General features: G+C 40.9%; 1 protein-coding gene across 2 annotated transcripts in view; it reads right to left on the bottom strand.

Annotated features, from left to right (window-relative positions):
• LOC126483671 (TBC1 domain family member 31) overlaps positions 1-14,533 on the bottom strand; it is a 269,516-nt gene that overhangs the window by 115,556 nt on the left and 139,427 nt on the right. For both annotated transcript variants that reach the window (XM_050106735.1, XM_050106734.1), the window contains exons 12-13: positions 11,358-11,530; positions 11,126-11,266 (exon numbers count right to left, since the gene is read on the bottom strand). In XM_050106735.1, coding sequence (XP_049962692.1) covers positions 11,126-11,266; positions 11,358-11,530 — 314 coding nt within the window. The remainder of the gene's footprint in view (positions 1-11,125; positions 11,267-11,357; positions 11,531-14,533) is intronic.

Below are 14,533 nucleotides of genomic sequence, written 5' to 3'. Positions count from 1 at the left end.
ACTTCGCCTGACAAAATGTTGTCAGTAAAATGTCAAAGTATTCATAATGAAGTTTAAAAATTTACTGTACTCCAGCAAATTTTTTTGTACTCAAGTTATTCTCAGAACCAAGAGCTGGCTGATATCCAAAGTACGAAGCTCTGAGATATGTAGCGATTAATGGAATGTATATTAAAAAAGACAGATTAGATGCCATAAGAGGAGGAGTGTACATAGCAGGTGGGAAAAATATTTTGTGTACCAAGATAAAATTTGAGTGTGACAATGAAGCTGTCTGGTCTTGTATAACAGGTCTAGGTGAAATCAAGTTAATTGTTGGATGTTTTTATCAGCCACTCGATTCTGCTGTGACAGTTTTAGAGTCATTCAGAGAAAGTCTAGTGCCAGTAGTGTGGAAATACCCAGATCACAAGTAATACTAGTTGGATGTGACTTTAACCCACCGAGTATAAACTGGGACATCTATGGATTAATTACAAGGGATACAGACAGACAGTCTTGCAAAGCACTTTTGAACATGTTTCCTGAACACTGTCTTAAGCAGCTAGTTTGACAGCCCACATGCAACAGAAATATTTTAGACCTTGTAGCTACAAACAGACCCGACCTTATTGACAGTGTCAGTACAGCGATTGGGATTAGTGATCATAACATCATCATAGGGTCTAGGGTTGCAAAGGTTATTATATTAATCAAGAAGGCTATGAGATTATTTCTGCTAGAAGGAGCAGATAAGGAGTTGTTAGCACCCAAATTAGGTCCAGTAGGATGGACGTAGAGGAATTATGGGCAAAGTTTAAACAGACTGTAAACCATGATCTGGAGAAGTATGTGCCAAGTAAGTGGACTAAGGACAGAAGAGACTCACAGTTGTTTAACACCCACATTCAGAAAATGTTGAAGAAGCAAAGGCTGCTGCACTCTAGGTTCAAAAGAGAATGCAGAAATGACGACAGGCAAAGGTTAACAGAAATCCATGCATCCACAGACAGGTCGATGCGCAAAGCAGACAACAGATACCACTCTCATTCTTTAAAAACAGCTCTTGCTGAATACCTGAGAAAATTCTAGGCACTTGCCGAATATCTGAGAAAATTCTAGGCACAAGGTCGAGAGCTTCTATTCAGTCACTTGTAAATCAGTCTGGTGTGGCAGTGGAGGATAGCAAAAGGAGAGTCAAAGTTTTAAATTTTGCATTTAAAAAATCGTTCGCACAGGAGAATTGTACAAATATATCATTTTCTGCCCATTGCACAGACTCTCATATGGAGGATGTAGTGATAAACATCTTTGGTGTAGAGAAGCAAGTGAAAAAGTTGAAAGAGAAAAAGTCACTAGCTCCTGATGGAGTCACTAGCTCCTGATGGAATCCCAATTCAGTTTTGCAAAGAGTACTCTTCAGCATGACCCCTTACTCAATCCTACATTTATTACGAATCTCTCACCCAGTACTAAGTCCCAAGTGACTGGAAAAAAGCACACATGACTCCCATATATAAGAAGGGTAAAACTGTAGACCAATATCCTTAACATTGGTTTCCTGCAGAATCCTTGAACATATTCTCAGGCAGAATAAGACAAATTTCCTCGGAACAGAAAAGGTTCTGTTCACAAATCAGCATTGTTTTAGAAAGCATCATTTGTGCGAAACTCAGGTTTCCCCTTTCTCACATGATATCCTGTGAACTATGGATGAAGGGCAACATGCAGATTCCATATTCCTAGATTTCTGAAAAGCATTTGACATTGTGCCCCACTGACTTAACAAAGGTGCAAGCATCTAGTACAGGTTCTTGATATGTGACTTCCTAAGAAACAGAATCCAGTATGCTGTCCTTGATGGGCAGCTTTCATCAGGGAGAAGGGTATCATCAGGAGTGCCCCAGGACTGCTGTTATTTTCCAAACATATAAATGACCTGACAAACAGGGCGAGCAGCAATCTGTGGCTATTTGATGATGGTGTGGTTAAGGGAAGGTGTCGTCACTGTGTAACTGTAGAAGGGTACAAGATGACTTCAACAAAATTTCTAGTTGGTGTGATGAATGGAAGTTAGCTCTAAACACAGGAGAATGCATGTTAATGCAGATGCATAGGAAAAACAAACCCATAATGTTCAACTACAGCATTAGTAGTATGCTGTTTGACCAGTCTCATCAATTAAATATTTAGGTACAACACATTGCAATGCAATATGAAATGGAACAAGCATGTAAAAATTGTAGTATGGAAGCCGAATGGTCGACTTCAGTTTACTGGGAGAATTCAGGAAAGTGTGGTTCACTCATCCGTTCGTTACAGCAGGTTCAAAAATCGAGGTTGCCACAAGTTTCCCCAAGCGAAATTCCCTGATTTCCACACAAATTTTGAGATCTCAAGGGTCAGTTACGATGTAAGTTGACAATCTTTGTGGCTACAGTGCAAGAAACAATAGTGCAAATGAGAAAACATCTAAAAAACCTTGCAAGCAGATGGCGTTTCCTGATGTGGGCAAAAATCTTGCATACTAACATCAACATCTTTTGTAATGAATTGCTTTAGATGGAGAAAGCAAGCCATATGGTGTATGTATTTAATTAATACCATTTATGTTATTTTATTTCAATAAAACAAAACACATTTGGTGACAGTCTTGGAGTCGCAAGACAGATTTAAAATATCTTCACTGATTTCAGAAATAACCTCAGCAAAAAGTAGGCCTCTTGTATGAAGTGTACAAGGCGGGGAAGACTTGTGTAAACCAACACTGTACGTAACCACCAATAACGTGTTGGGTCTACTATGTTCATTATTGTTGGTCATTACCCCCTGTGTTATATCTATTATTTTATGGGTGTTGTGTGATTTTTCTTTCGAGAAATATTTGAGTACATAGCGTAAAAACCATCAGTGACTGACAACTTTCTTCTTCTTATCATCCGTACTTTCTATCATATAAACTACTTTTGAAGTGCCAAAATACACTACAACAAATAAAATGTCTATAACACACCACACTGTGCAATGTACTTGCAGTCAGACAGTGACAATTCCTGAAACGCATGGCCTCTGGCCTGCTGAGGAGCACCGCATTCCTAGATCAATGGAAAAACCATGAAAATTTGTCCCTTTATGCCACACACAAACAGAGCTGGCCTGTGGGCAGATCGGTGAGACTAGATCTGACGGGCAGGGCCTGCTCATTTGTGGGAACCAAATGGCTTCAGATCGGCAGGTCTGATCCACTACAGATACCCGCAAAATGACATGTAGTTTCGGCCTGTTGTGTAAATCCACCTGTGTGGCCAGATGTTGATGAAATGAGACCACAGTAATCAATCAGTGCAACATGTTCAAATACTCTGGGAATCAATAATAATGAGGATAGGTAGCAACTCACCATAAAGATGATTGCTGAGCCATAGAAAGACACGTAGAAAAGACAATTACACTCTCACAACTCAATTTTCAGCCATAGCTTTTGTCAGAAAATGAGAGCGCACACACAATCACTCAGACACAACTCATGCACACATAGCCATCATCTCTGGCCACTCCATCTACGGTCTCAGAGAATCAGATCTAAACAAACCATTCCTCATGCCTCCCTACCTCTTGTCAGCAGCTGCTAGGCTAGCAGCAATTAGTAGTGGCAGCACTGATTGCAAGCTGAGGGGAGTGGTAGGAAGGGGAGAAGCAGTAGTAATGAGAGAGTAGGGAAGTGGCGAATGTACTCAGCTGAACCCACCCAGCAATGATTCATGACACCTTAGTAAACAAACCTTTTCATCTACTGAGACAAAAACAAGGTTTTTCCAGTGTTTTTTTTTTTTTTTCAAATTTCCCTGACATTTTTTTAATTCCCTGGTGTTTCCCTGACATTTTTTTAATTCCCTGGTGTTTCCTGTTTTCCCTGATTTCCAGAACCTGTGGCAACCTTGAAAATTTAGAGTACCAGCTTTTGAAGCTGACTGCAGAATGATTCTACTGCCACCAACGTGCATTTCACACAATGAGCATGAGAATAAGATTAGAGAAATTAGGGCTCGTAAGGAGACATGTAGGCAGCCGTTTTCTCATTGCTCCATTTATGATTAGAACAGGAAAAGAAAATGACTAGTAGTGGTGCAGGGTACCCTCTGCTAAGCACCATACAGTGGCTTATGGAGGATGTATGTAGATGCAGACGTGTCCCCTTATAACTGGTGCTGATACGATGGGTGATATTGGCAGTGAGGGGAAGAACAGGGTTAGGAGCCTTATTATGGAGATGTCTTACACCCTGGCTTTCTTATTACCCAGTTCTGAACCGCTTATGTCAGATTTTTTTAAGTGTCTCGCAACACCAGGTAAAATTTATCATGGACCCAGTATAACGGTTATGCAATGTGGCTAAAACAAAGGGAAGAAGCCCGTCATTGGTGGAGAGGTAGTGAGGGACTTTCAAACAGCATGTTTCAAGAGTAACTAAGCAGTACTTATAATGAAAATGTGAACATTCATGGATATGTGGAGATAGGTTTAAACCACATATACATATTACATAACCACCACCTGTGACAGGAAGGTCTGCAAGTAGTGGATTATTTGTAGTCTCAGATATTCTACATTACTTAAAGGTAATGCACTGTCTAATAAGAAGTTTATTGTTTACCACACCAATTGGAGGTGAAGATTTAAGACATATTTATTGTCCACATCTGGGTGGTGGTTATGTATTTTATGCTGAGAGCACATACAATTACTGCCACTGTGATGTTCACTCACATAACCAGTGGTAGAACTGAAAAGACTTTTATTTAGTTTATGAGCTGATTATTAAATTTTATACATTTGTTATTTTATAACCTTACCTGAGATGTGTTACCCTTGCCAGGGATTTCTTTGTTTACTGTCCAACTTGAAGAAAGAAACCAATAAGTTCTTCCCACACTACAATGGACCACATCAAATAATTGGCGCTCTCCATCCAAAGCTTTGTTTCTTGTAGCTCCCAGGATGAGTCAAGAGAAAGGTCTATATAATACTGATATCATGAAAAGATTTAAACCCTCAGGGTATCTGCAATTTTTGCAGGTACGGCAGCTTGAAGACCGCCAAGTTTCGAGTTAGCTGCTTATTACACTGCAGTAGTTTCTTGTGCTCTAGCTTTTCTACCATCTACGACTGAATTTTCCTTCTACTACATTATCCTTATAAGATAAACCATACGTAACACAGAGAAAATTGGAATCACAGTAGTGATTATTCTGCCAAAGACAGATACGAACTATTACAGAAGTAAAATTATGTTAATTAGAGTCTATGTATTACTTACTTTTACTAGCTATTTTTGATTTTAAGTACCTAGTTATTTATTGTTGTTTATGAGGTAATAAGCTGGTCCACACTGGAGTCATCAAGCAGAGCACAGAGCATCAAGTTCATTATGAGAGTGAGCAATTAAATTACTTTTGCCCAATTAAATACTAAGCAATGGGTCAATAAGTATAGAACCCTGAAAGTCATTTTCTGTGGAAAATAATACAATCTTGACTAGGTTCTTAATGGGAATGCCCTTCAGACTGTAAAGCCACTACTTCGTTCTTCATACATCTAAATTTATCCTAACACACAACCACTTCTCCTTTGAAGTGAAGGTGTTCAAGTAAATTCACAGCACAACCATGGGTGCTCACATGACACCCTCCAGTGGCAACTGGTTTATGGGACACCTAGAGGAATCCTTCCTAGCCTCCCAAAACCCCAAACCCCAGGTCTGGTTCAGGTTCACTTATGATATCTTGTGAACTGGATTCAGGGCCAAGACACCCTTCCCTCATTCCTCCACAATCGTGAAACCTTCTCTCCCATCTGCTTCACCTGGTGCTCCAAACCAAGTGTATCACCTTCCAGGATGTTGACCTCCTACTCTCTGATCGCTCCATCCACAACTCTGCCCACACTAAACCCACCAACCACCAGCAGTACCTACATTCCAATGCCTGTCGTGCCTTCCACACCAAAAAAATCCCTCCCATTAAACATGGCCAACCGGGAATGGTGTATTTGCAGTGACAAGAACTCCCTTGCCCAGCATGCTGAGGTTCACACACCAAAAAAATCCCTCCCATTAAACATGGCCAACCGGGAATGGTGTATTTGCAGTGACAAGAACTCCCTTGCCCAGCATGCTGAGGTTCTCACAAAGGCCTTCAGAGACAGGCACTATGCCCCCAGACATAGCCCACAAAAAGTTTTCCCAAGTCATATCCCCAGACACCCTCACTCCTCCCACAACCCCCAAGAACCAGCTAAAGGAGGGCCCTCTTCATCACCTATTGCAACCCTGGACAGGAACAACTGTACCACTTTCATGAAGGTTTTGTTTAGCTTTCATCATGCACTGAAATGGGGAACAACCTACTCAGGATCCACTCCTGAAGTGGTGTACCGTTACCCATCCAACCTCCACATCATCTTAATCTGTCCCTTTGACACTCCCAATCCCTACTACCTACCACCTGCCACAATGATAGCATCCGTGTGGAAAGACCTGCTCAATTCACACACCAAACACTCCCTCCTCTAGGTCTGCAACAGGCTTATCCTATTGCTTCAGAGGCCAGAACACCGGTGAAAGCAGTGATGTGATGTAACAGCTCTGCTGCAGTCACTGCACAGCTTTTTATATTGGTATGACTACCACCCAGCTGTCCATCAGGATGAATGGACACCACCTAAATGTGACCAAGAGCAAACTGGACCACCCTATGGCATAACATGTACCTGAATACAGCTTGCTTCATTTCAATGACTGCTTTACAACCCAGGCCATCAGGATCCTCACCTCCAGCACCAGGTGTCAGGATTGCGCAGAAGGGACTTACCCTTACAACAAATTCTCCACTCTCAAAATAATCTCCATTTCAGTCTACAATAACCTAATTTAATTTATAATGTGGCTTGTTATGGGAGCCAGCATTACTCTCATTCTTAGTATTAATAGTAGCGGAATATTCATAAGAAGCTATTAGTAATTTTGATTCTCATTATATGAGTGGGCTTGATTTCTTCCAAGTTAAGACTGGTATTTCGGCATTGATACTCTGTCTACTGCACACAGAGTTATTTTTGAAAGCGAGAAGTGACCATTTCATACATAAGATGTTGAATATTAGCATCAGCTAGGAGCACAGTGTTTTGGTTTTGAGACTGTAGGAACGTGACAGTTGTCTGGCCGTTCAACATTGTGTGCACTGTAGGGTAGCTGTTTCTTTGTGCCTTTGTGTGTGTGTGTGTGTGTGTGTGTGTGTGTGTGTGTGTGTGTGTGTGTGTGTGTGTGTGGGCGCACGCGGGCGCGCGCGCGTGCGTGCGTGCTTGCGCGCGCATTTTATGGCTCTGAGCAGACTGGCAACGGGAGTGTCCAATTGCAATTTTCAAGGATGGCAGCTGGGAGTTGCAACAAAGGCAGAGAATGCACCAGTGTAGGAAAATGAAACGCAGCTTGAATGTCTCGAAATATTTGGACTAAAGAACCAAATCAGTCAACACTTCCTCTATGTAGTGAGCAGCAATCTATTCATATTGTTGTTATTCCACCAAGGACTTTTCTAGGGGAGGTGGAGTTCATTCGATGAAGTCTACTCAGAAGCTTATATCCTGCAGAACTTCTAAGTTATAGCTAGTGAGCCTGCAAACAATTGTATTAACACGTTATGGCAGTGCAACCTTAGCACGTTATGGCAGTGCAACCAACAATGCAACAAATGCAGTCACAATTAAGAAAATCATTATGTACACAACTGAGGTGGCTGCTCCTAATGGCCAAAACACACAGGCTAGAAGCATTAGCCAACTGAGGCAGCCACCTCTTCATAACAACTGGATGGAATTGCCCAGCACTGAGGATGAGAATACATTTCTGTGGGTGGGTCAAGTTATTTTGTGTGGACTCTAAAACATTGCTGAAAGTGTCTATGGTTACAAGTATTAAAGGGACAGGAAAAGAAAGCTGACGGCACGAATAAATGAAATGTGTGTAAAATAGACACACCCCCAGAGCAAAACAGATGGGAGAAGTACAATAGATGATAGAAACTCACTGTAGTAGTCAATATTAATGACAGGGGAATATGCAAAACTACTCATATTGTTTACAAGTTGACATGTTCACTGCACAGTTCTTTATACAGGCATAACCACCACCAAACTGGCTAAATGCATAAATGGACACAGAAAAGCTGACCCTCTTGAGGACATCCAGTTGATGAACATGTTCTATAGCATGATTTACGAGATCTTAGTATCTCCTCTACCACATTGGGCATTTGGGTACTCCAAAGAGTACTCCTTTCCCAGAACTCTTGAGATGGGAACTTGCTCTCCTACATATCCTCTCATTCTGTTACCCTCCAGAATGCAATCCCATTAGCGTAAATCCCATTTCCTCTTGGTTCTCACCCAAACTGGTGGCCACATTACTATTTCAGTTCCTTTTCCTCTTCTCTTTTTGTATTCTTTTCATATTCTTTCATCTTTTCCTCATGCTTTTTTTTTGCTTTCTTCAGGCCACTTCACACCTGCTTTCTTACTGTTCTGCCTTGGAATCGTTTTAAATTTAACTTCTCTCTCAATTGTTTCTTATGCTTATGTGTTCTGTATTTCTAAATTCTTTCTAATTTCTCGGATTCAGGTTGTTTTTAATTTCTGTTTCGAGAGATACTTTAAGAGCTGTTGTGTTAGACTACTGTCATTCATACTGGAAAAAAAAATCTGTATTCTTTTCCTTGTTCTTTCTTTTATTTTTCCTATATTTTAATTATGTTAACTGATTCTTCCACTGCTTCTTGGTTCAAGAACATACTAATAACTGTGAAACACTATACTGTATGTTCTACAGGAAGTCTGATGATGGCTTTATAAGCTGAAAACCTATTAACTAAATAAATTAATCCTTTGAAACACACATATATGCTTTTTATTTATTTCTATATATTTCAAAATTCACGTTTAAATTTTATTATCAAATATCATTTCTATTTAACCCCGTCTTCATCTTTCCTTTTATTTCTGTTCCTTAGTGCACTGATTTTTATGTAAATACTGTAAGAATAATTAGGACTTAATGCATCTGACAATGACTCAATGCTTCTGTTATTCAGTGAGTCATCGCCTTTATTCCTAAATTATTTCCATTCTGCTAGAACTTTCCTATCTTTACTTACCACTCTGTCCATTTTATCATATATTACCTGAAGCTAGCACAGAGCTTTTTAACTAACTAATTTCGACCATCTGTGAACATCATTTTTGCCTCCCATCCCCCTCGTAACACACTTAGGATCTGAGTGGCATGACCCCTCAACCCCCTCTTTTCCAAACTCCCCCACTCAATCACATTTTCCCTTCTGCAGAACACAGTTATAATTCCAAAAAGTTGAATATTGGTTTCTGTATCTATTGTAGCACTGGAAGTTCTCTCCCCTAAATGCTGGAACTGGTCAAACTTTATTTCTCTTTATAGTTTTAAAGCTGTCTCAAGTGACTTTTCCATTTTATATAATTATACATTTCTTAGGCATCTGGGTCTCATGCAATATTCTTTGTGGTCTGATTTCTATCTTTAGGAATTTAAGCGAATAACTACTTTTTTCCAAATTTTAGTGTCTTTCTATTTCTACAAAGGTCCTGGAGATTGAATTCTAGTTCTTAAATTACGAGGGTTATTCCAAAAGTAAGGTCCGGTTATAAAAAAAAATCTAAACTAAAATGTTTTTTCAAAACAATTGTTTTATTTACATTCCTTACATCTTTATCTATTTTTCTACATAACTTCCATACTTATTTAAACATTTGTCACATCGTTCAACAAGCTTTTGAATGCCCATGTTATAGAAATTGGCCGCCTGTGACGATAACCAGTCCTTAACTGCTTCTTTCACTTCATCATCTGTGTCGAAGCGCTTGCCGCCGAGAAACTCCTTTAAGTAACGGAACAGGTGGAAATCACTTGGCGCCAGGTCCGGACTGTAAGGAGGATGGTCCATCTGTTCCCATCCAAATTTCTTGATCAGAGCTTGCGTTTCATTTGCAGTGTGAGGTCTGGCATTGTCATGCAACAACAAGATTCCAGACGACAAAAGACCACGTCGCTTATTCTGGATTGCACGTCGAAGTTTAGTCAGGGTAGCGCAGTAGGCGGCTTTATTAATCGTTGTTCCTCTCTCCATAAAGTCGACTAACAATACTCCACGTCTATCCCAGAACACAGTCGCCATAACCTTACGTGTTGAGATTGTCTGCTTTGCCTTGACCTTGACTGGCGATGACGTGTGACGCCATTGCATTGACTGACGTTTAGACTCTGGAGTGATGTGAGAAACCCATGTCTCATCCCCTGTGACAACATTGTCTAAAAGACTGTCACCTTCCTTATGATATCGCTCCAAAAAATCAAGAGCAAAAGCCATTCTTTTCATTCGTTGGGGCTCAGTAAGCAGCCTGGGAACCCAACGGGCACACAATTTGTGAAACTTCAAATGTTCAGACACAATTCTGTACAAAGTTGTTCTACTCACATTCGGAAAATGCATGTCTACGTCTGTAATAGTGAATCGGCGATCTTCACGAATTTTTTTGACAACCGCATTGACCAAATCGTCTGAAATCACTGATGGTCGGCCACACCGTGGTTCATCGTGCACATTATCCCGTCCTTCATTAAAAGCTCGCACCCACTTGCGCACTTTACTGTCGCTCATTATGTTAGGACCGTACACTTCAGTAATCTGCCGATGGATTTCCGCCGCTGAATTGTTTCTTGCAGACAAAAACCGTATCACTGCCCTTACTTCACAATCGGCGGGCTGATCAATTGTCTTAAACATTGTAAAGTGACACTGTGAACTACACTCAGCAACAGTAACAAAGCGAATGGCGGCGTTTGACGCGCAAGGCTTGCCGGGAGTCGGCGCGCATGCGTGTTTTGTCATTGGCGCCAAATTTCAATAGTTACGGCGAATCGGACCTTACTTTTGGAATAACCCTCGTACATGGTTCTGCCTTTTTTTAATGGCCTTATCTACACGTGAACATGTTACACCTATTAATTATGATACTATCAAATAATTTTTGTCCTTACTTTGAATAGCAAAATATAACCTACCTCAAAATCATCCTGTGTTTTGCAACTTTTAATAGCAGTCCTGAAAACTATATTGTACGCTACAACTGCTATCAACAGAAAGGATGGCTCATTAGATAAAATGTGGTCCCATAACTGTAGCCATTCTGAAGTTGAAAGGACCTTAAACAGAAGGAAATGGGGAGCAACATGCAAAATATTAAGTATAATACTGTACGTATGAATAATGCTAACATACTTAGAGACAACATACCTCAGAAAATGCTACCTCTAACAGAGGCCATGCATAAGTCTGTGACGTAATGTTATGTTTGTAAAACCAAGACATCAATTCATTGTCCTGTTGACTCAGTACATTTTCGATCATAGTTAGAACATTAACAGGCGGAAAAGGAAAATATTCAAACCAGCGCTGGCACCAATTAACTGGAAAAATATTATTTTAATAAATACAAAAGGATAATATTACTTCAGTCAGCTATTGCTTCAAATAGTTTTGTAGCTAAGTGCTGGCAGACAAAGAACAGTGGCAAGTCAATACATAATACACAGAAAGCAATAATTCTTGTGAACTGGTGCTCCTCCTTTATAGCAGAGAAGTTATAACAAAAATTCTCAAAAACAGGCGTGGCTTTTGTAAAATAACTAAGCAACATAATACTATGATGATGACGATACTAACTATAGAGAATGCAGATAAGAAAACAATGAAGACATTCAAGAAGTTAGGAAGCATATGTATACAGTCAGATTGTGAAACGGTAGAAAACACTGACTATTTACAAGCTAATACAAGTCTCAGTTAAACATGAGTATGTCCAAGGAAACACAAGTTATAATTCTAGTGGGGAAATAAATTGAAGACAAAAAAAAAATGGTTCAAATGGCTCTGAGCACTATGCGACTTAACTTCTGAGGTCATCAGTCGCCTAGAACTTAGAACTAATTAAACCTAACTAACCTAAGGACATCACACACATCCATGCCTGAGGCAGGATTTGAACCTGCGACCGTAGCGGTCGCTCGGTTCCAGACTGTAGCGCCTAGAACCGCACGGCCACTCTGGCCGGCTGAAGACAAATTTACAGGACTTTCTCTCTGATGTCATTATTCTTTAAAATAACAGAAGCAATTATGAAAGAGTAACTAATGTATTATCTAAATAAACACAATCTCTCGAGTGGAGCTAAGTTCGTTTCAAGAAGAGTAGTTAATGGACTGCAGAGGGATGACGACGCCAGAGGCATATTTTTAGATCATCCAAGATTTCTGATACTAATGACTACAAAATACTAATAAAGAAGTCAGAATACCATGCACGAAAATGAGTGAAAAATAACAGATTCCAAAAGACAACAAGGAGAAAAAGCAGAGGCAGCAAATAAAGCAAAAGTTTTAGTTGGATGGATGGTTGGTTGGTTTGTTGATTAAATGGACTAAAGTGCAAGATTATCAGTCCTGTTCTAGATAATCACACAGGTCTTAGACTAAAACCATACTGCAAAAGAACCCTATCACCTGTAATCTGGGGAAGGAACAAAATGCATTAAACTATGCGTGTAACCACATTGGAGTAGAAAATGAAAGTAACAAGCCGAAACTGAAAACATAGATACAAGGTGTTAAACTATAAAACAGATGGCCTGGGTTTGCTGATCACAAGAATAGAAAAGGACGAGCCAACCGTTCTCCAGCACACTAAAATCTCAATACTACAAACAGAAGGCAAGAGAAACACAGATGGTGAAACGACAAACACCAAGTCAAACAGACAGAGCCAGAAGGAGTGAGGAAGAGTTAAAATGCCATTAGGGGGAGACCAAGGTGCCCACCATGAAATAGAATGACAAAAAGCCCCTACACAGATAAAACTAAAAACTATGGTAGCTCAGGAGCAAGAGTAATGGCTACCTTGAGCGCTAGAGCTGGCTACCAGCTCAGCAGTGAAAACACTGCAGCAATCTGGCACAGAGAGTAAGTCTCTATGTCCTGCAAGAGCATAAGCGAACCCAGTGTGACCGTCAACCACTGAGCCATCCATGTAAACTACCTCTGAACCCTGGGAGCATCAAGAATACAGAGAAAGGGGCAGCACAGAGGCACAGGATGAACTGAGTCTTTTGGGACTTGTGACAGATCTAGACGAAGCTGTGGTCGAGGTATACACCATGGAGGTGCATATGAGTGGACCCGGAGGAGAGGTGGTAGAGGGAAGATTCGGGTTCAGTGAGAAGGGACCGGACACACATTGAAATTGTAATCCCCAATATGGGCCGCTGTTGCAGGAGCTGGATCATCATGTTATGGAAAAGGAGACAGTGATTTGGATGTTTAGGCAAGCTGCAAATGTGTCCGGAATAATTGGCGGGCAGTTGTCACCAGATCCGCAATGGAGGAACACAAGCTCCCACATGTAGGCTGTTCACAGGGTGATGCTGAACCACACGCCAGGGTCCCATAGTCAAGATGGGACTGTACAAGGGCTGTGAACAGCTACACCAGTATAATCTGCACCCGAGTTGGTGCGACTCGGGCAATGAGGAGTGTTAAGATGCTGCCACCACTTTTGCTTAAACTGATGAAGATGGAGGAACCAAGTCAAGTGGGTGACAAAAACCAGTCCTAAAAAGCGATAAGAGTCTACTACATTATGGAAATGAACATCCAGATAAAGTTGTTAGTGGGGGTGAACTGTACGACAGTGACAGAAGTTTATGACAGAACTCTTGGTAGCTAAAAACAAAGCTGTGGAAGAGGGTCCACGATTGAGCCTTTCATATGGCTCCCTGCAGTTGATGTTCAGCCACATCAATAAAAAGAGAGGGACACTCAGTACAGAACACTGCAGACTCCATTCTCTTGGATATGGGGGGAGGGGAAGTATGTGAAGCACTGACTTGAACTCTGAAGATGAAGAGGAACAAAAAGTTCTGTATAAACATTGGAAGCGGGCCCTGGAGACTGCACTCATGTAATGGACCGGGGATGTCGTGTCACCAAGTGGTGTCATAGGCTTTCATCATGTCAAAAAAGACAGCAATAAGGTGATAATGGCAGGAAAAGTCATTCAGACAGCAGACTCCAGGTATACCAAGTTGTCAATGGCAGAGCGGCCTTGGCGAAAACCACCCAGGTATGGAGCCAGAAGGCCCCGAGACTTAAGGAGCCAATACACTCGCCGGCTCACCATAAATTTGAGCAGCTTCCGCAGAATGTTGGTAAGGCTAACACAATGATAGATACCCATGTCTAGCAGGGTATTACCAGATTTTAGTACTGCAATGATGATACTTTCTCGCCACTGCGATGTGAATTCACAATTGTTCCAGATGCAGTTGAAGACATCAAGGAAGTGGCACTGGTAATCCGCTGATAGATACTCAATCATTTGGTGATGGATGCGCTCTGGGGCCAGGGGTTGTGTCAGAA

The sequence above is a fragment of the Schistocerca serialis genome, chromosome 6 (assembly GCF_023864345.2).
Source record: "Schistocerca serialis cubense isolate TAMUIC-IGC-003099 chromosome 6, iqSchSeri2.2, whole genome shotgun sequence".
Lineage (NCBI taxonomy): Eukaryota > Metazoa > Arthropoda > Insecta > Orthoptera > Acrididae > Schistocerca > Schistocerca serialis.
This window is presented reverse-complemented; position numbering and strand designations above follow the sequence as displayed.